This window comes from Pleurodeles waltl, chromosome 9 (genome assembly GCF_031143425.1).
Source record: "Pleurodeles waltl isolate 20211129_DDA chromosome 9, aPleWal1.hap1.20221129, whole genome shotgun sequence".
NCBI lineage: Eukaryota > Metazoa > Chordata > Amphibia > Caudata > Salamandridae > Pleurodeles > Pleurodeles waltl.
The window spans coordinates 287822056-287845190 of record NC_090448.1 but is presented as its reverse complement, the minus strand read 5'-3'; the positions used below and the strand labels follow the sequence as shown (position 1 = coordinate 287845190).

At 45.5% G+C, this 23135-nt stretch overlaps 1 protein-coding gene across 1 annotated transcript in view; it reads left to right on the top strand.

The window, feature by feature from the left end:
• Window positions 1-23135, top strand: part of BAP1 (BRCA1 associated deubiquitinase 1) — a 174739-nt gene that overhangs the window by 108800 nt on the left and 42804 nt on the right. Inside the window, exon 12 of the mRNA XM_069206738.1 lies at window positions 18697-18827. Within this exon, the coding sequence (XP_069062839.1) occupies window positions 18697-18827 (131 nt within the window). The remainder of the gene's footprint in view (window positions 1-18696; window positions 18828-23135) is intronic.

The window sequence follows — 23135 nt, the reverse complement described above, 5'->3', positions numbered from 1 at the left end:
ACTCGAAAGTACTTACCTGATCTTGACTATTTTGTTGTGTAAATTAATATAAAAATGTGCGTTGATTTTCTAAATTGGTCTTGAGTTTCTTTTTAAATGTGTCTCTCATTTATTCACTCTCTGTGTTCAGCAAATGCTTAGCACAACCCTCTGATAAGCCTAAACTGTTCGCCTACACTACCACAAAAATAGCTTTTGGGGATTATTAATTTAAGTCCTGTAAGCCATTAAAGATCGCCTGGACTAGGATACCCCCTACTTTGGTACCTTACATAAATAGCCAACCTCCAACAATGAGGAGGTACAATATTTGGTGTGGGGTAACATAGTGTCTACAAAGTTAATTTGTACAGTACGGGAGGATATAGTGGATAATGATGTGAGTTGCGCTGGGGGAAATTGTTTATAGTAAGTTTTGGAGCTCAGCCTATGCTTCATGTTCAAGCAGTCTTGGGCAATGGAGCGTCAATTACTCAGAGGGTAACATTCCTCAGGGATGAATAGTCTGGTTCTCAGTGGACTCTTACCCCACTCCCTGCAAGCAAACACCAGCAGAAATGTTTCTCTGAAGCTGCAGCCTATAAAACCATGTCCTGCACTCCATGGTACACCTAGAGCAACAGCAACATTTTCACCATTAAGGAAAATAAGAAATGGTTCAGCACCTAACTCAAAGACTACTTCAGGAAACTATGAACAATCTGCTGTCTACTTCTTCACCAACACATCCATTGCGGGAACCTCATCAGAATTTTTGTTATCACATAAAATAAATCTCCTCCCCACTGTTACCTCATTGTACCAACAAGGCCATCCCTCTCCATCAATTCTCCATAAAAAAATGTCAAGATCGAGTAGGACATCGAAAGTTCAAAACAAGCTACAACTGTCACTGCATGCAACATAACCAGGTAGGCCACCTTCAAGATGGTTTCAGTCATAGACCTTGCTGACATCCTCACTATCCTCAAAGCCTGCATATACAAAGTCTGTAGCATGCTACACTTGGTGTTCACCTGAAGAAGTAGGTAATCATTAACATCAGTTCTCAACATATTCATTATCTTCCTGGTAAAAGGCATCTTCCTCTCATTCTCTCCAGACAACTATTCACACTATTTCAGAAAGCCAGTCTCTACCACTGACTTCCCAGTTTGCTGGTACGCCACTTACCTACCTTTCTTCATGATGATCATTGAAAAATGTATGCCTGCTTTTGTGACAAGACATTGGAATAGTTCTGAGAAACACTTCCACCTAGGTGTGTCAGGACAGCCCTTGCTCCTCCCAGTAAGCTTAACAATCAGGCATGCTCCCTGGATACGGCCCATGCTGGCGACCTTTTTTCTGAATGACAGCGGCTACTGTCCTGCCACCCCAGGCAGTGCAGTGAATGACAGTGGTGGGAATGTAATTTTTAGTCAAGTGTGTGCTGCACAAAATGACATAGTGATGGCCATCTGACATCCTAGCCTGCATGTGTTCACCCTTCCTGTTCCCGTCATTGAAAGTGGGGTCGCACTGCTGAAGACCCTCTGTTTTGTAGCTGCCTGTGAAAACAGGCTGCAGGTGTGGGCTAGGGGACCAGTCCAGCCAAACCCAAAGGGAGGCTCAGCTCTGGAGGGTCTAAGGACCCCGTGGACACAGTTGGTCCACTTATTCTTGGGCTGTGGAGCTCGGGTGCCCCGGTGCTTTCAGGCATCGGGTCACGGCAGTGAAGAGGCTCTCACCATTCCTGCTTTTCCTGCAGGCAGAGACTGGGGGACTAGTCTGGCTAAACCCAAAAGGAGGTGGAGGGGTGGGGGCTCAGCTCTTGAGGGTGTCTTGGTGCTAGGGACACAGTCTGTTCTTCTGGATTGGGGCTGTGGGGCTTGGGTGCAGACGTTTCTGGTCCAGTGGGTCATGGCGGTCAGAGGCACTAGTTTTTTTTGTGCCTGCAAGAACCAGGAAAGTAGCCCCTCTACTCCACAGGAGATGTTGTTTGTTTGGCGAGGTGCTGTCAGTCCTCCCAGGCTTTCATAGGTTGCATAGCAGCAGGACAAGATGTTGCAGTTGTCTGTAGTAGCAGACAGGCTGGTACGGTTTGCACAAAGTGAGTCGCAGGTCCTCAGTTCTTTCTTTGGCTCTTCTTTGTCTGTCTTTTGGAGTCCGTTGAATATGAGGTCCTGGCATCATGGGCGTCACTTACATACTGTATTTAGGGGCATTACAGGTAGTGTCGGGTAGTATCCAATGGGCTACCGACCTTTATGGTGACTACACCCTCTATATGACCACTTCCTGTGGGAAGTAGGCATAACCTTGATCCAGAGTACCTAATTGCACCAAAAACAGAGATGGTTAAGTTTTCCTAGTAGTGTGCACTTCAAGTAGCCCACCTTAGGGGTTGGTACTAGCCTAAGGGTGAACACATCTCCTTAATAGCTTATTTTCCCATCTGTCCTGGTGCCCAATAGTCCCTATGCAAGGGTGATGTTTCCCCTGTCTTGGGGGAGGAGGGGGGGGGGGTTTTGTCATGGTCGCATATCAAAGGCGGGGGAGGCCTTTGAAGCCTTCTGTCTTGATATGCTGTTTACCAGTTGTAGGCAAGTGCCACTATTGGCAATTGGCATGGTTACCCCCCTCCCCCCCCCCCCCCCCCCCCCCTTCGCACACACACAGACTTTTTGCCTGATAGTGAAGCTGACTTGACTGAGTGTGTGCTGGGAACCCTGCTCACCAGCCCCCAGTGCCAGTGTTCTTTCCCTAAAATTGTACCATTGTTCCCACAATTGGCACACCCCTGGCACACAGCTAAGTCCCTTGTAAAAGGTACCCATGGTACCAAGGGCCCTGTGGCCAGGGAAGGTCCCCAAGCGTGCATTTTGCCACCCTAGGGGACCCCTCACCAAGCACATGCACACTGCCATTGCAGCTTGTGTGTGTTGGTGGGGAGAAAAAGATAGTCTGTCTGGCACCCCTCTCAGGGTGCCATGCCCACAAACCACTGCCTGTGGCATAGGTAAGTCACTTCTCTATCATGTCTTAAAGCCCTAAGGCAGGGTGCACTCTAGCACAGGTGAAGGCATAGCTGCATAAGCAATATGATCCTACAGTGTCTATGTCCATTCTTATACATTATAAGTGCAGTTTGGCCATATAAAGTACATGGGCTGGGAGTTTGTCATTGCGAACTCCACAGCTCCATTATCTTAGAGATGCCCCCTGCATTTTAGCCAAACATCTAGTGCAGGACTGACCGGTCTGTGCTAGCCTGCCACTTCAAGCCAAGTTTCTGACCACATGGGGTGTGAGCCTTTGTGCTCTCCGTTGCCAGAAACAAAGCCTGCACTGGGTGGAGGTGTGCCTCACACCTTCCCCTGCAGGAATCGTAACACCTGTTGGTGAGCATCATAGGCTCAGGCCTTTTGTTACAGTCCCCAGGGCACTCCAGCTAGTGGAGATGCTTCCCTCTCTCCCCAAAGACAAAGCCCCACTCTTGGCAGCAAGTCCGTGGGCAAATTAGGTAAAACAAGGAGGAGTTACCCCTTCAGCTGCGACCGCCCCAGAGCTAACGTGACCCCAACCACCCCCCCCCCTTTCAGAATCCTCCATCTTGGTTTGGATGACAGGGACCAATAGGGTTAGGGTTGTGTCCCCCTCCCCAAAGGTAGTGGACACCAGAAGGGTATAGTTACCCTCAGTGACAGTAGCTGTTGACTACTGACCCCTGCAACTCCCCTAAATCTAGGATTTAAGGGCCTTCTTGAACCCACCTCACCAGATTCCTGACGACCTCAAGAAGACGACATGAAGAAAGGATGGCTAAGCTGACCCCCAGCAGAGAAGACTGAAGACACCACCTGATTTGGCACTACAGGCCTGTCGCCAGCTTCTGAAAGCCTGCTACAAAAAGGCAACGCTATCTGCAGGACCAGCAGCCTCTTAAAAGCCTCAAGAGGAATGCCTGCACACCAGAGGACAAAGATCTCCTGTGGACAGCGGCCCTGTCCAGAGAGAAGCTCCAGCAAATGACTCCAGAACTGCCCCAGATCAGTGAGTCCTGCCCACACTGCACCCAACGCCCATGGCTGGTGTCCAGGTGGCCCACTGGTCCAGAGCAGGTCCCCAAGCGATACTGACCAAGTGTCCATTCTGGGATGACCCTCTGGGCCAAAACAACGCCTGCGGCCTAAATCCTGAGGACCCCCCGACCATGAGAAAACTGGATGAAGATTCCAGACGCCTCAAGGTACCCCTGCACCCACGGCCCCCGGCCTTGGAGTATCCGACCACCAGTCCAGCAACTTTCAGCAGGCAGCTCCCCTCCTTGTGCAGCCTTTGGTTTTCCGAGACCGACCCCCTGGGCCTAGCCTGTATTGTCTTTGTGACCCCGGGGTCCCCCTATTAAAAAGCATTAGAAGCCTGCACCCGGCGTCCCCTGCAGGTGTGTGTTTGGTGCTGACCTGGGCAAATACCCCCCAACCTCCCCTAGTGCTCACATAAGCCCCCAAGGTATTCCTGCCGAAGACACGGGCCCAATTACGACTGCCCCCAGTCTCCATAGGACTCCATTTTAAATCTTTCATCATCTTTGACCTTTGCACCCGGCTGGCCCCGTGCTGCTGGTGATGGGTGTTTGGGATTAGCTTGACCCCCCAACTTGTGGACATCCTAACCCCTGGAGACTGGAACTGTAAGTTTTGTACTTACCTCAAAACGTTACTAACTTTTCTTTGCTCCTAGAACTGCTTCTGAAAATTGCACAGTCAACTTTTAAAACAGATATTTCCTATTTTCTTGAAAAATGTTTAACTTACCAAATTGAAACAAAGTGGTGTTGATAAATTTGCATGATACTCGCAAATGTATTTGCCTGCGAACTGAATCTTGTGGTTCTAGAAATAAAGTAAAAAGAGTAAATTTTTGCTATATAAAAACCTTTGACCTGGAGTTCGTCATTGAGGGTGTGTGTACACTAACACTGTGTGCACTACCCTCTGATAAGCCTAACTGCTCAACCACACTACCGGAAGAGAGAGCATTGGTATTATCTACTTTCCTCACTCCAGAAATTACTCAGCTGCTCAGAAGTATTGAAGAGTATCTTCTTTGCGTTCATGGACTATTCCACTGCCTACCATCTGGTGGAACTTCACCCAAAGCCGAGCTCCCTTACCTCCTTCATAACGCCATTAGGTTAGAATGGATAAGATTCGAGTTGGCCTCCGCTACTGCATTTTTTTTTTAACCATCTTGCAGCATGAAGTGGAAGGCTTTGTTCTGAAAACTATACATAGTCCCACATTACCTCAGTAGAGATCCTTAGTTCTTTACTTAGAAAAGTATGGATGAAGTTAAGAAATGTAGACTTGTCCATCACAAATGTTAGATTAGGGAGCCACCTACCTATACAACACATTGTGAATAGAGTTAATTAATGATCCCATGGTTGAAACAGTAAAACGATCTACACCCTACCAGCAAAGATTAACTGAAGTTATTGAGTTTATCTCAGTGGGGTGGCTATCAGTGCTGCACCCAGTGCAGTAGCACTAGGACTGAGAGTTAAGACAGTCCTCAGCTGCTTTCCACCAGCTAGTTTATTTTTCCCCAATAAGTGTTTTTGGGAGTTTATTTGCCTGGCTGTGTGTTGGCCAGGCTGTGTGTTGACATCTTCTTGTGGGTTTGGGGAAGACTTTTTTTATGGAGAGCGATGTAGTCACTTGCAAACTCTGAATTATGTGTTTGTAGTGCATCTCTTCAGAAAGATGATTAAGTAAAGAGAAGAGGAAAATAAAGAAAAGTGAAGGAGAACAGTGGGTGGACAGAACATAAAGGAAGATTAGGAATAGGATGAGAAATGTCCTAAAGAAGATGGGAAAGTCGGAACACTGAAAGAAGTAGGATGACCATGAAAAGGAGAAAGAAAATAAGGACAGAAAGAATAGGTAGAAAAAAGGGTCAGGAGAGGAAGTGAGAAAAGAAGTAAAGAGACATAATGGGTAATAGCGAAATAATGGTAAGATAAAGATCTAAAGTGAGAGGAAGAATTGTGAGATGTAGAGCAAAAAGCTGGGGAGAGGATTGTGAAGCACCAAGAGCAAGAGAGGGGATAATTTGCTGTAAAGTGAAAAGGGGAGTGATGGAGTGTGAAGAGAAATCTCAAAGAGGCTAAACTACTTAAATGAAATGGGAAGGGGAATGGAGAAAGAAGCAATAACAAAGGGGGGAGAATGTGATACGAATAAGGGACACAGAGTTGAAAAAGGATAGGAAGGTAAACAATGTTAAATGCAGAAGACGGAAATAACTAGAAAGATTTGAGAGAGAAGTGAAGAGGCAATAAAGATGTAAAAGAAGGGAACAAATAAAAAAGGCATGGAGATTAGAGGGCGATCTGAGTTAAAGAAGATTTTGGGGGATCACAAACACTTAGATTCATGCTTTTGCTTCAAAACGTTGAGAGCATACAAATGCTAAAATTGCTCATTGCTATTTGCACTAGGAAGTATTCAACACTGAGTTTGAATTCTGAGATTAAGAAACACCTTAACTAATTGCCTGTCTATGGTGCCTCTTACAAACTCATCAAATGGAGTTGAAAGTAAACTTGAAAGATGTCAAGTGAGATGAGTGGGAGGTGTTTGGGGATATATGGAATTATACTTTGGTGGTTGAAATCAAGCATATGATACTACATGGTTGGCCTAGGTGATTCACATGCTTATCTGAACATTTAAGAGCATAATAATTAAGTTGGGTCTCAGTGCTAGTGTCCTGGGCTAGACTATATGGTAGAATAAAAGATAACAAGTGATAGGACAGAGCTAGTTTAGGAAGCTGGCCTGGCGCGTTACACCTTATACCAGGTATCCCCTGTTAGTTAAGTGTTGGTAGTGTCTAGAAGCCAGGCTCTATAGAGGGTAGCTGTGGATGAGCAGCCAAGGCTTATCTAGGAGACATGCAAAGCTTGTGCAGTGTCACTGTAGTCACACACAACTTACACACATGAAAGAAAACACTCAGTTGTACAAAAATAAAGATACTTTTTTTTGGCTCAAATCACCACAAAATACTAGACAGGTGACCCACCCTTAGGATGTAAATAATACATTAAATATATACACTAACAATCAGAAATAGACATAGAAAAAGTTAGAAAACAGTGCAAATAGGAATAACCAATAGTGACCCTAGGGGGAGCACAAACCATATACAAAAAAATGGAAAGGAAACAAGGTACCCCCACCTAGGTAAGTAAATTGTGTAGAGGTGAGCTGGGGGGTATTGGAAAACCACAAAGGTAAGAATCACAGTACTCCAGAGCCTGGGAGCCAGAGAAGAGTTCCTGATGGATGTAGAAGATGTCCCATGCCAGAAGGAAAAGTGCAGACGGGTGTCTGTGCAGGATTTCCACCATCAAGCCTGGGCAAAGCCAAACTCGTGGTTAGTGGAAAAGAGGTGCTGCCGGGGACCAGCAAGGCACAGGATCCATGCAGCTCGGCAGGAGGGGGGATCCACGCAGCCGGTCGTTGCTTGTCGTGGGTGCCTGTGGTTGCAGGGGAGTGACTCCTTCACTCCAAGGGAGATTCCTTCTTCTTGTGCAGGCTGAAGAGTTGCAGTCTTCTGAGGATGCATGGCACGGAAACTGTTGCAGAGCTGTCAGGAACTCTGGATACATTGTTGCAGAAGAGTCTTCCTCGTGGATCTGCAGCTTGTCTGTTCCTGGAGGGTCCAGTCGCGGTTCCGGAGGCCTGAAGTCGAAGCAGAGGTTGCAGAGGAGTCCTTGTGGAATCTTGCAAGGCGAATCCGAGGACCCACCCAAGAGAGAGACCCAAATAGCCCGGAAAGGGGAATTGGTCACTGGTGGACCTGGCCCTTTTACAGGGTCATTCCCCAAACATTTTGTCTTTTTCCTCCTTATTTTTCTGACCCTGGTTGGCTGGCGTTATGACTTTGAGCACTTTTTCACTGCTAATCAGTGCTAAAGCACATGTGCTCTCCCTTGTAAACTTGGTATGATTGCCTTATACCTAATTGGCATATTTAATTTACCTATAAGTCCCTTGTAAAGTGGTATCGCTATACCCAGGTCCTGTAAATTAAATTCTACTAGTGGGCCTCCAGCGCTGCTTGCGCCACCCACTGAAGTAGGCTTTCAAACCTGTCTCAGGCCTGCTAGCGCAGGGCCTGTGTGCACATTTTTCTGCCACAGAGACCTGGCATCTAAATTGACTTGCCAGGCCCAGAACTCCCCTTTTACTACATGTACGTCACCCCTAAGGTAGGCCCTAGCTAGCCCTCTGGGCAGGGTGCCATGTATGTAGAAGGCAGGACATGTGCCTAGTAATGTGGCCTGTCCTGGTAGTGACAAACAGCCTAACTTGGTGTCTCACTGCTGTGAGTGTAGCCTTCTTATAGGATTGCATTGGAAATGCCCTGCCGTATGTGTGTTATTGTCTGATTTATGAGGATTAGCGTAGGCATGTTTGGTATGGTTGTAATGTTAGTGAGAAAGGCTGGTGGTGTAGGTGTATTTTTTATTATTATTCCCCACATGCCACTTATAGAAAGTGAGCATTTCTCTGTGCAACTTGACTCCAATCCACGTCTGGGCAGAGTGACAGTTGGGCTTTGTGCATACTTTTCAGACAGCCTGTACACAAGGAGGGTGGAGGTGTTACAGAGGTGCATTTACATACTGAATAGCCTTCCTAGGCTGAGAGAAGCGAGAGGCGGGGCTGAGTGCAGCACTTTTGTGGCGGACTTAGCGGCGAGTGCAGCACTCTTATGGGGCCCTGGGCACTCGGAAGCCCCTCGCTGTGAAGGAGATGACCGCCGCAGCCCGGGCATCCTTTTTGCAACGCCCGTTGTCTTGTGCTTCAACAAGTGCCCCCAGGGCGAGGCCCGCTCTGAAGAGCGCCCCCAGTGCACTATCCATCTACGTCACTGCCACAACCCGGGAGGAGTTCGCGCACCAGACTCTAGTGCAGGTGTGGCTAGGAACAAGCGAGACGTGGGGCTCTGGAGAGCTCGTTGTGTGCCTCTCTCTTTTCCTCCTTTACTCAGTGGAAATCCTAGCCTCGGGAGGTCCCTGTCTACCTCCTCGCTCTGGACCGCAACGGAGAGTAACGCAGGAGGGCAGACACACTCACCCCTGGGAACCCTTTGCTTGTGGTACATTTAACCCCCTTGCGGTTCAAGTTACTTTCATCCCCGCCTCTTCCCCCCCCCCCCCCCCTCCTTTCCAAGGAGGGTCAGTAGCGACCCGTGGGGGGGCCCACAGACCGTGTTGGCGCTTGTTTAGGCGTGGGCCCCAGGAGAGGCCCCGACACCCACCACCTGAGGGGGTGTGTAACGCACCCCCTCTCCCCTAGGATCAGCACACAGCCCCTGTGTTGCGCAGGAAGCGCTGGGGGTCCTGCCTGTTTACATCGCGGCACTAGAGGTGCATTGGCAGCATAAACCAGGTTCTTTCAAAAGCTCATAAGACTTCAAATGTTCGTAGTATGGACATGGAGAGTGAATTATGTTAACCTGTGTCTTTTTGCTGATGTGCCTTTTAGGGGCCTGACAAACTGTTTTGTGTTGATTACTTGCCATTTGGTTTTATAATGATCCTGATGTAGGCATGTATGATACTTTTATGACCAGTGCATTTATTTCTTTACTGTGATTCCTGACTACTGCTTATGTTGTAGAATCCGGATTACTTATGTGTTCTAATGTGACTACTGCTTATTCTTGCAGAGTATTAGTAACCTGTGTAACGTTCTGACAACTGCTAAGGTAGCATGGTATTCCTGACATGTAATGTTTGGTCTAATTATGTTTTGTGCAATACAGTTTATTTTTGCCTAGCTCAGTATTGTGTTTACTTTGTGGTGTTTTTATTGCGTCACATGTGTTGTGCAAAGGCTTTACACATTGTCTCCGGGTTAGGCCCGACTGCATGTGCCAAGCTACCAAGGGGGTGAGCAGGGGTTATCTTGGACGTGTAACTTCTTTGCCCTGACGAGAGTGGGTGGGTTCTGCCTGGCTTAGGTGCGTACCCTAGCCAATCAGAAACCCCATTACTAACAGTCACCTAACAAGGTAAGCACCCATCAGGAGAGGGCTCTGATGTCACCTGCCTGGCCTGGCCACACAGATGCTCCCAGAGTTCCCTGCCAACATTGGAAACAAGATGGCAGAACCCAGGGAGGCTCTGGAGGAGCTCTGAGCACCACCCCTGGCTTGGTGACTGACAGGGGAGTGGTCACTCCCCTTCCCATTGTCCAGTTTCATGCCAGAGCAGGGACTGAGGGTCCCTGAACCAGTGAGAACTGGTTTATACATGGAGGGCACCAGATGTGCCCTTCAAAACAAACCAGTGGCTTGGGGAGGCTACCCCTCCCAAGCCAGTCACACCTAAATCCAAAGGGAGGCGGTGTTACCTCCCTCTCCCAAAGGAAATCCTTTGTTCTGCCTTCCTGGGCTTGATCAGATCAAGCAGCAGGAGGGCAGAAACCTGTCTGAGGGGTTGCAGCAGCTGGGCTGCCCGGAAAACCCTGTAAGACTGGTGGTAGCAATGCAGGGGGGGTACTCCATTGTGCCCCAGAGTGCATGGAATCATACTTTCAATATTTGCAACAGTATTGGGGTATGATTCTGATATGTTTGATACCAAACATGGCCAGGTTCGGCGTTACCTTTATGTAGCTGGACACAGGTAGTTACCTATGTCCAGTAGACACGTAAAATGCCGTCCCCGCACTCACAAATTCAATGGGAAATGGATCTGGGGTTCGTGGGGGCAGCTCTGCTAGTGCAGGGGTGCCCTCACACGCAGGGACCTGCACCCTGCCGTCTGGGCTGAGAGGGCCTACCATTTGGGTGACTTTATAGTGACCTTGTGTGACCTGTAGTGAAAAAAGGGTGCATGCACCCGTTTCACATAGGCTGCAATGGCGGGCCTGCAGAGCCCTTTGTATTGGCTCCCTATGGGTGGCAGAATAACAGCTGCAGCCCATAGGGTTCCCCTGGAACCCCAATGCCCTGGGTAGGTACCATATACTATGGACTTACATGGGGGGGACCATTATGCCAGTTGTGGGAAGAAAAGGTTAGTAGCAACCAAGTTTAGAGGAGAGAGCATAATCACTGAGGTCCTGGTTAGCAGGATCCCAGTGAACACAGTCCAGCACACTGACAACAGGCAACAAATGGGGGTAACCATGCCAAGAAAGAGGTCACTTTCCTGCAGCTAGTGTGGAAACCTTATCTGTCAACTGTTATATTGCATTTCAAGCCTTCAACAGACTGATTTTGGTCCATTGAACTGTAGGGGTTTGGATGGGAAATGTATTCCTAACTTGGTGGATTAAAGTGCTCATTGGATTGTGACATAACTCCACTGCTAACATACTTGTGCACTTTGTGGTGGAAAACCTTTAAGACAGAGGCTATTCCTATGACTCTTGTGACATAATTGGATGGATATATATATTTTTTTTATATGAAAAATTTTCATCAGGAAATGTCAGTGAACCACCTTAAGTCTGTACTCTGCTGTCCTACTGCAAACCAATTACTTGAGAGAATGAATAGAATGATCAAGAGTCATCTCTAACTAGCCAGTGTAAAAAAGTGTAGATGTCAAAAAACTCTCTACAGTACATGCTGTGGTATTTCCATAATAGACTTACTAATGTGGCTGGTATGCTCCCTTCGTGTTCCTTTAGGGTAATCATCCGGTCCTAAGGTAGCCGCTGTTTAGTTAAGATTCCTTCCTGGGTGGATAGTTTAGTTTTATTAAAGGATGGTTTTGTTCCAGCTAAAAGAAATACAAAAACAGATGTGGTTATGCATGGTGTGGAAAATCATGACTGCCAGATTGGGGACATGGTTCAAGTCAAGAAACTGAAACATATTGGTTCAAGACTCTGTTTCCAACATACAGGGAGTGCAGAATTATTAGGCAAATGAGTATTTTGACCACATCATCCTCTTTATGCATGTTGTCTTACTCCAAGCTGTATAGGCTCGAAAGCCTACTACCAATTAAGCATATTAGGCGATGTGCATCTCTGTAATGAGAAGGGGTGTGGTCTAATGACATCAACACCCTATATCAGGTGTGCATAATTATTAGGCAACTTCCTTTCCTTTGGCAAAATGGGTCAAAAGAAGGACTTGACAGGCTCAGAAAAGTCAAAAATAGTGAGATATCTTGCAGAGGGATGCAGCACTCTTAAAATTGCAAAGCTTCTGAAGCGTGATCATCGAACAATCAAGCGTTTCATTCAAAATAGTCAACAGGGTCACAAGAAGCGTGTGGAAAAACCAAGGCGCAAAATAACTGCCCATGAACTGAGAAAAGTCAAGCGTGCAGCTGCCACGATGCCACTTGCCACCAGTTTGGCCATATTTCAGAGCTGCAACATCACTGGAGTGCCCAAAAGCACAAGGTGTGCAATACTCAGAGACATGGCCAAGGTAAGAAAGGCTGAAAGACGACCACCACTGAACAAGACACACAAGCTGAAACGTCAAGACTGGGCCAAGAAATATCTCAAGACTGATTTTTCTAAGGTTTTATGGACTGATGAAATGAGAGTGAGTCTTGATGGGCCAGATGGATGGGCCCGTGGCTGGATTGGTAAAGGGCAGAGAGCTCCAGTCCGACTCAGACGCCAGCAAGGTGGAGGTGGAGTACTGGTTTGGGCTGGTATCATCAAAGATGAGCTTGTGGGGCCTTTTCGGGTTGAGGATGGGGTCAAGCTCAACTCCCAGTCCTACTGCCAGTTCCTGGAAGACACCTTCTTCAAGCAGTGGTACAGGAAGAAGTCTGCATCCTTCAAGAAAAACATGATTTTCATGCAGGACAATGCTCCGTCACACGCGTCCAAGTACTCCACAGCATGGCTGGCAAGAAAGGGTATAAAAGAAGGAAATCTAATGACATGGCCTCCTTGTTCACCTGATCTGAACCCCATTGAGAACCTGTGGTCCATCATCAAATGTGAGATTTACAAGGAGGGAAAACAGTACACCTCTCTGAACAGTGTCTGGGAGGCTGTGGTTGCTGCTGCACGCAATGTTGATGGTGAACAGATCAAAACACTGACAGAATCCATGGATGGCAGGCTTTTGAGTGTCCTTGGAAAGAAAGGTGGCTATATTGGTCACTGATTTGTTTTTGTTTTGTTTTTGAATGTCAGAAATGTATATTTGTGAATGTTGAGATGTTATATTGGTTTCACTGGTAATTATAAATAATTGAAATGGGTATATATTTATTTTTGTTAAGTTGCCTAATAATTATGCACAGTAATAGTCACCTGCACACACAGATATCCCCCTAACATAGCTAAAACTAAAAACAAACTAAAAACTACTTCCAAAAATATTCAGCTTTGATATTAATGAGTTTTTTGGGTTCATTGAGAACATGGTTGTTGTTCAATAATAAAATTAATCCTCAAAAATACAACTTGCCTAATAATTCTGCTCTCCCTGTACTTGTTTTGGTAAGATGTATAATGATTGTGAGGAGGTGCATTATTAGTAATATTGGCATTATTCTTTTGTAGTCCAGGAAAGGTTTCAATAATTGAAACCTAAGCTCAACCTCTACTAGATAAGGCACAGAGAAGATAGGCTTAACTTATGGAACTGTAAAGCATTTTGAAGTACCAAAACAGTTAAAAAGTCAAAGAATACACAATAAAAGTCCCACTCCAATTTTAGAAACTTAGCATATTTTAATGATCAAAATTACGCTAAAACAACAAAGAAACAATAAAAGGAATCTTAAGTGTGAACCATAAACTACTAGCCGCTATTGATTGGAATAATTGTAAAGTTTGTAACCGACAGCAATAGAACACAGTAGCAAACCGGGTTCTGGTTGCAGAAGACCCCCACTTTTTGTCTGGTTTTTGTTGCAACTTTGACTTAAGTGCACTGGGATCCTGCTAACCAGGTCCCCAGTGCAAGTGGCCTTTCCCCGAAACAAGACACCTGGTCAGTCACCAGGCCCTTTAGCACCTCCATATGTCCATAGTAAATGGTGGCTCTGGTACCTAGAGCAGGGGTACTAAACAGGATCCTCCAAGAGCTGCAGCACAGCTTGTGCTACTCTATGGGACCCAGTGCCAAACTCCTACAGACTGCGTGGCCGGGTGCTCCAAAAAATGAAAACACAACATGCCATGCACCTACGTGCCATGTCCCCTAACACTGCCTTTAATAATTGTAAGTCACCCCTACAGCAGGCCCTCCAGCTCTAAGACCGGGTGCATTATATTACAGGTGAAAGCATATCTGCATGATGGCTTTGTCGATTCTTAGTCATAGTAAGTGAATAGAGAAGCCATTTTATATACATGTTCTGACCACTGGTCAATATTTCAACAGCTACATGATGGCGTCACTGAAAATAGGGATTTATGGTATCAAACCTCTCACATTAATAAACCCACACTGATTCCAGTGATGGATTTATTAATACATGCACCCAAACAGCACCTTAGAGGTGCCCCTTGAAAACCTGCCAACTACTGGTGGGCTGATTGAATAGTTTCCACCAGTCTGCCACCAAGAGATTAGTTTCCTTGGTTTTGACAACAGTGAACTTCCAGACGCCGCCAGGAGCCACTTTCTGCAGGTTCCCCTCCAACCACAAGTATCCCCTGCACCAGAACACTGTGCCAAAAGACACCACTGCACCCAAGCCTCACAGCCCAAGGAGAAGTTGGTCAATGATGCTCCTACGTTCCTGAGGCTCTCAAGGGTCAAGCCCCCTGTGGGTTCCCCCTGTCTGCCCAGACCCTGCTTGCAGCCTCTTTCTGACAAGACCGATCTCCATTGATGTGAATGGGACACCAGGTGCCGTAACACTTCTGCACGTGGATGCCCCAGAGCCCCCGAGGTGAATTGTTGCTGTGTCCTTGTACCTTGCCTCATATTCGTCTAAAGTCCAGAAGAACAGTCCTATACGTCGTTGCTAAGTACCGGTATGCAGTGTCTGTTTCTTTCCCATAGGATGCCATTAGGGCACCCGAGGCTGAAAAGCACCTCTGCACGTGGACACCTCAGTGCCTACCTAAGTGACCTGTGGGTGCTGCTTTGGACTTTGCCCCATACTTAACTTAACTCCAAAAGATGGGTCCTGTAAGTCGCTACCAAGTACCTGTGTGCAGTATATGCTTTTCCTCCATTAAATAACATTACCGCTCCAACAAGTACCAACTTTAGAAAATTCTTAAAATATTTTAACTCGAAAGTACTCACCCGATTCTGATGATCTTGATATCAACATTTATATAAAAGTATGTTATTTTTATAAATTGATGTATTTCTTTGTGTGTGCAATACATGCTCAGCACTACCCTCTGAAATGCCTAACTGCTAGCCCAGTACCACAAAAGAGATCTTTTGGGTTTTCATTTGTGCCTCTGTAATTCCTCTTGGATATGCTTGGACTTGTTACACAGTGTACCTCGTTTTGGTCCACTGTCTAAAGACCCAGCTTCCTACAGTGACCATCCTTGTTGTAGGGAATGCCATGCACATTATAGAAACTGATGACCCGTGCCTCTTATTCCTGCAAGACCTCACTTCTCTATTTGATACATTTAACCATCTTGGCCTAATCAATATCTTTTCAGTGCACATGGGATTCAACAACACTAGACTGCACTAGCTATTTTCCTTCTCGAAGCATCATACCCAGCTGGGCATCTCCAAGAAATCAGTTGCTAATAAGTATCCATTGAAACTTGTGATGAACCATTTCAAAATCAAGCACATTCTCCAGTTCCAGATTGTCTTGTCCAAACCTGAGTGTTAAGCAGCAATATCAATCTGAGCATAACAAAGCTGACTTTTTTTCTTATTGCTAGCAAAACCTAATGAGACCAGATCCATGAACAGCTCACATATGTAAAGCTGGATGGATTTCACCCAACAGTCCCAAAATATCTGGTTAGAATGGGTTTCAAACCAGGGAAGATACCTTGAGTTTTGGCGCATTTAGTAACAGCTGTTGTGTAGTCAATGTGACAGAAGTAGTCTACCCTAGAGTTTGCAGAAGTAAAAGACAGAGAAAAAAAAGAAATTTAGTTTAAGGGTTGAGTGTGAATAGTGAAATGTAGGGATAGGGATGTCCGTAGGAGGGAGGACTCTCAGGTTGCATATCTTCAGTATATTTATGATGGGTTTTGCCGGATATGTTCAATATATTTATGATGGGTCGTGCTAGAAGAGTGAAAGAGAGCTTCGTGAGGGTCAAGATGTAATTTAACACAATAGGGAGAGACTAGAATAATAGGGCACTCTTTGGAAACGAGTGACAGGTTTAGCCAGAGATTTGCTTTCTGTTGGAATCAGTGCTGCAGAGGAAAGACAATTAAAGGAAGCCCTCAAGTCTCCGTGCTGTAGTCAGATCTGAAATGGAGGCTAGAAATCATTGAAGAGGATATAATCTCCAATGGGATTGATTGGATTGGGTATTAATATAGTTTACCAGAAATTTAGCAAGAGCAGGCAATCCAGCAACGAGTCAGTTTGTTTAGATCAGAGGGGGCCGCTGAGGATTTTATTTGATTATTAATTTTTAGGAGGGTTGTGACTTAAGAGACTTGAGGCTGGTATGGTTGCTGGGATCCAGGGTACAGGAATGGGATCAGTCATATAAGAGAAGGTTTTCAGTTTAGATTAAGAGGTTTCCTTCCAAGTGTATGAAGGAGTCGTTTTCTTGCAAGGAGGAGTGTGGGGACTGCTGGTCTAAGGGAGGGTTTAGAGAGTGTGCAATATTTTAGAATTTGTGAGTCAAAAAGGCAAGTATCTAGCATTTTGTAGCAATATGAACAGTAACGTAGGAACATGTTATTTGTGAAAATATTAAGAGATTATTAAATCTATTCTTGTTGGTATCATATTCATGGATTCATGCCCCATGTTAGCTCACTGCCTGTTTGGTTCTCAGAATAAGTCCCTTATCTGAATGGCTCAACCAGTCTACTACAATTTGGATATAAAGTGAGAGACCCCTGTTTGTAAAGAATTGGATTGTTAAAGGCACCTTTTGTATGTATAGGCTTCTTACGGAGATCATTATTGAGTAGGAAAGTAGGATATTGTGAGGCAGCAGTGTTGCTGAGATCTTCCAGGTGGAGGCCATTGACCTAAGTGGGGTCAGTGGACTTGAGTAATAATAGCACAAAGCATGGGAAGGTGGAGAAGGAAGCTAAATAAAGGTGTTTGCAGCTAATGGATATTTTATTTATCACTGCAGCATCACCCCAATCTTATTTTTAAAACAGGAGAGTTATAGAATAGTCCAGTTAGGAAAGCAAGTCAAAGATGCTTATGAATAGTCTTTAATCCAAGTTTCAGTTAGAAATCGTAGATCTAGAGATGTGATGGATTCAGAACTCGAAATGCAGTGTTTGAACTTTAATTTCTTTTTGTAGAAGTTATCAGTGAGTGAATTTTGATGCAGTGATCGGAGGTTTGTAGTAATCATAATTTTCAAGTCAAATGTTCCATCTTCTCATTGTATGTTGATATTGGACGCAGGATGTATGTGTTAACACGACAGGAATGGAGCAGGTTGAGAATTGGGGGGCTTTACCCCTTGGATTGCCAAAAGCACATCGGAGAAGGATTGAAGACTATTCAATAGAGAACATCTGAATGTTTTTAGGATCTGGTAAAAATGTTTGATCATAATCATTGAGGAGGACTCAAACGTTCTTTCAAATGAGTACTGAAGTTGTTCTAGGGGGGCTGTTCCAGTCAGTGGAAGTGATTTTGAGGGCTAAGGTAACCCATGTTTGCTAAGAGAAATGCAGAAATGAATAGATGGCAGGGAGAGTATGCTTTTGATGAGACCACAGAAGGTAGAGAAAGTTGGGCAGAAGAGTGTGAGCAGCAGGGAGGCATCCAAGTAGGTGTTGGTGTAATAGAGCTGCTAAGAGAATGGGTGGGAGAGATGTAGAGCTCGGAGGAAAAATGAGAAACAGAAAAGTATGGGAGTAGAGGTAAGAATTAGGGATAGAAAATGTACGTGCGGGTCATTGGGTGCAGGCCATTGAGTGGCGAAGGAGTAAAATGACTTAAGTGATGATTAAAAATGTGTCAAATAGGTGATGACAGAGTAGGATTATGAAGAGTACAGGGAGTGGAGATGGAATGAGGGAGGTGGGTAGATAGGTAATATAGAAGGCAAGAAATTATAGTTGGGAGGATGACTGAGGCTAGTGCTGCTGGGAAGAGGATAAGAGTAGGTAGGGTCTGATGGATATGAAGTGAATGCTGAACAAGAAATGGTTAGCACCTGAGACATGCACCATTGATTTACCATTATTGAAGATGTAAAGGTCTTCCACGAAATGGGGACTTGGGGTAATAGTGAGCTTTCGGCCATACGTATTTTTACAGCTAGATGAGATGTGGAAGAGGTTGGTAAAGTATTGAGAGTAATTAAAAACCTTTTTATGGTGGTAATGTAACAGTATTGCTGTGCGATTATGGCATTGGTATCATTATTCCAAGATTATTTTTTTTTTTTTTTATGAACTGCACTTTTATCCAGCTAAGACAATGCTGCTGCAAATCAGTCAGTGATTGTACCCAGTATTCCTGTTCTCCTTCCTTCAGTTCAAATTTATTTGGTATTATAATTGACTCGATAATCACGAACTAAAATCAGGTTTGGGTTGACAGGAAGAAGAGGACCTTGCAGCAGGAATGGGGCGGTCTAGGGTTTCTCTTTCCACACATCAATACTCGGATGATGATGATGATTACGATGATGAAGATGACGATGATGTTCATAACCCCAGCTCCAATATTAGGTAAAATCTCTAGGAAAATTTCTAGACAGTTATTTGGTTCGTGTGACCATATTGAGCCAGGTGATTTGGCCATGTGACTCTGTATGATTATTTAATCAGGTAAGAATGTGAACTCTGGAACATCAATGGCATTTACTAAATTTACTATTTTTATTATGCTACTCTTAGCTTCTTGTATGATAAATGGGTGTGTATCTTTAGTTTCCTAGAAGCATCATGATGGATAGTCTTAATAAATGTATTTCAATTGGCTTTTGTGAGACTGCAAAGCTTGGATTAATTTAATCTTTTAAAACTCCATTGGTAATGAAACAATTTGCATTATTAGTCTTCCTAATTTTAAAGCTTAGTCTGAGTTGGTGTAACTAACTTCCATGTAGGGGTGGGCGATAAGTTTTTCCCTGCCAGTGGCGTTCTGGACACTGCATTATGCATGTAACACTGAGTTCCGGCCATATTCTGCCAACTGCCACATAGCGGTGTTTGTTCTTGAGCAACGCACGCCAGTGGTAAGTTGGCAAATAAGAATTGGTAACTTCTTGTATGATTTTCAGGTGCTAAGTGGGCACCCAGCGAGATTTTCCCAAAATGGACAGTCGCAGGCTGTGGCAACCTTTTGCCTTGGGAAAGCTCAGAAAATCTACTAGACTGCAGTAAAATCAACTCAAACAGCAACACCCTCTGGCAATGCTGCGTGGTGCCATTCGCGCTGTTTTCTTGGTGTGAAACAAGCTTGAGGCTCTAAAAATCAGTGCTACATACTGATTTCCACCTGCTCTCAGAATTCATCCCACCCCTACGTCCATGTAAAGTAAAAGCATGTTCTCTTTTCATTCTGGTACTGCGACTGTCTTTAAAAAACAAACAAAAAAAAGGTTGTGTTTCCCTTTTTCTCGTATCCAACATAGACATTTTCAAACATTTATTTTCCACAACAGTTCAGTCTTGGTTAGCCATAATCTTGTGATACTATTCTGCCCTGCATGAACACCACACTCCAGACCCGCAGCATACAGAATTATTCCAGAATCAAGACTGTATATATTTCTGTGAACATCAGAACTAAACTGCATTAACTATGACTGCATTTTATAATTTTCATGCTGTCATATGTTTAACTGAAAATACTGGTGGTGCTGTATTCTGTATTGTGGGGTTCTGATGTCTGTGTGGGGCCCACATAAAGAAATAAAGTGTTGGTTGAAGCGCATGATTTAATCTTAACTACTACTCTCTCTGCTATTTCAGACTGGGAGTGGCCCTATGCACATCAGCCTAGCTCCTTGCCGAATATGAAATGCCAGGCCAGGAGTGATAAGCATATCGCTAATCTGTTTCTTTTATGGCACTGATTAGCTAAATATCAGTATTCTGTAATAAAGCTCAGAGTAACTACCAGTGGTTTGAGATTAGTTCAGGAATTCAGACAGTTACTTTTTGTGCTGTGCAAAAATGAGTCTTCCTAAATAGATGGGGCATACCCATCTTTGTGTGGCAAAACTCAAGCTCTGCCCCACTGATGTGGCCAAACAAGGCAGATACCATTCTGACATTGTTTGTGTCCACATTCAGAAGTTTCTGTTTTTTACAGTTCTGTCTGGGGTGTCTTTTTTTTAGGCAAAACCCAGCTAATTTGGATAGGACTCGTTATTGTATGTGATGGCACATGTAGGAAGCTTGGCTCTATATATACTATATCAAAGTGAGATATAGTGTGCCCAGAGTCCAGGGGTTCCACAGAGGCTTAACAAAAGCTAAAGTAAGTAGATCCTAATAATGCTATATTTTGTGGTTGTGTGGTTGAGCAGTTAGGCTTATCAGAGGGTAGTCTAAAGCAGTTGTTGTACACAGACACAGAAAATAGAAGAAGCACACACTCAATGACTTAACTCCAGGCCAATGGTTTTATATAGCAAAAACATATTTTCTCAATTTATTGTTAGAACCGCAAGATTCAAGTTGCAGGTAAGTACTTTAAATGTTTCGTATTTCACACAGGTATCAACAGTACTTTGTTTGAAATCGGTAAGTAATACAGTTTTTGAACTATTGGCGATTATGTGTTTTATAAATGGATACTTAGCAGAAACAGTTAGAAGAGTTCTGAAGGGGCCATAAGTAGGCACCAAACACACATCCTCCACGGAACAGGGGTGGCCATTGCAGGTTGCAAACAGGATGTTGGGTTTTCAATGCTGGTCTATGAGGAGACCCCATAGGTCACTCAGAGGCTGCAGGTGAGGTCCAGGGGGGCTGTCTCGGCACACCACTTTCGGACAGGGAGGAGGGCCACCTGCTCAATGTAGAGGCATCGGGGGTCGGTTCCCCCAAAGCCTGGGGGCTGCCGGTGCAGTGTGTCTTTAGATTTCGGATATCTTCGTCCGGAGCTTTGCGGTCAGAGGTGTCCCTGGGATTCCCCTCTTCAAGCGTAGTCGTGGTGAGGTCAACCCAGGGTGGGCACTTGCTTGCAATCGCCTGGGGACCCTTTCTTGTTGGGTGGACCACCTGGACATGGGCCGTAGGCGTCGTGCAAAGGGGTCAACTCGCGCATCTGGAGCAAGGTGGGAGTTCTTGTTTGTAGGTTTTTATCAGACCGAGCTGCTGTCCTCAGGAGTTATTGGTCCATTTGTGTGAATGGCAGTCCTCTGGAGTTGGGCAGAGGTCGCTGGTCCCACTGGATGCATCACTGGTCTTTTGCAGGTTCTTTGAAGCGGGAGACAGGCCAGTAGGACTGGGGGGCCAAAGCAGTTGTCGTCTTCCTTCTTCTCTGCTGGGAGTTTCAGCTAAGCAGTCCTTCTTGTCAGGTTGCCAGGAATCTGGTGAGCTGGGTGCAAGGAGGCCCTTAAATCCTAGAATTAGGGGCGTTTTAGGGATCAGAGGGCAGTAGCCAATGGCTATTGTCCCTGAGGGTGGCTACACCCTTCTTGTGCTCACTCCCTTTGTGGAGGGGGTCACAAACCTAATCCTATTAGTACCTGTTCTCCAAACTAAGATGGAGGATTCTGCAGGGAGAGGGTCACCTCAGCTCTAGGCACCTTAGGGGTGGTCCTGGGTGTAGTGGTCACTCCTTCCTGTTTTCCCTAATTTTCCCGCTGGGTTTGCTGCCAAAAGTGGGGCTTTGTCTGGGGGGGGGGGGTGGGTATCTCGACTAGCTGGAGTGTCCAGGGGCTCTGTAATCCGAGGCTTGAGCCTTTGAGGCTCACCACCAGGTGTCAAAATTCCTGTAGGGGGGAGGTGTGAAGCACCTCCACCCAGGACAGGCTTTGTTTCTGACCACAGAGTGTCCCCATGTGGTCAGAAACTTGTCTGAAAGTGGCAGGCTGGCACAGCCCAGTCAGTCCTACACTAGCAGTTTGGCTAACACAAAGGGGGTATCTCTAAGATAAAAATCCCACACTAGCATCAGTATGGGTTTATTGTACTGAGAAGTTTGATGCCAAAGTTCTCAGTATTCAGTGAAGCCATTATGGAGCTGTGGAGTTTGTAGTGACAAACTCCCAGACCATACACTCCATATGGCTACACTGCACTTACAATGACTAAGAATGGAGTTAGACACTGTAGGGGCATATTGCTCATGCAGCTATTCCTTCACCTGTGGTATAGTCCATCCTGCCTAAGGGCTGTAAAGCCTGCTGAGGGGTGATTTTTCCTATGCCACAAGCAGTGATTTGTGGGCATGGCACCTTAGAGAGGGGTGCCTTGTTGACTTTCTTTTTCTCCTCACCAGCACACACAAGCTGCAAGGCAGTGTGGATGTGCTTAGTGAGGGGTCCCCTAGTGTGACATAATACATGCTACAGCCCTTAGAAACCTTCCCTGGCCACAGGGTCCTTGGTACTATGGGTACCTTTTATAAGGGACTTAACTGTGTTCCAGGGTTGTGCCAAAATGTGTAAACAAAGGTACAGTTTTAGGGAAAGAACACTGGTGCTGGGGCCTGGTTAGCAGGGTCCTAGCCCAGTTTCAATCAAAGTTGGCATGAACACTAGGCAAAATGTGCTGGGGTAGGGGGGTAACCATGCCAATAATGGCACTTTCCTACACCCCCTCTCCTCCATGCCCCCCTATGAAAGGGGATGAGACTAAGAGTCTTCAAATGGCTTGTCAAGGCCATCATCATTGGTTTGGGGCAGGACTGCTCCTATCCCATGTTCAGAGGCATCAGTCTGCACAGTGAACTGCCTAGAATAATCTGGAGCATTAAGAACTGGTGCTGAGCACATTGGTTCTTTTAGGGTGTCAAAGGCCTTTTGACAGTCAATAGTCCAGTTTACCTTCTTTGGCGTTTTTGAGGTTATTTCCGTG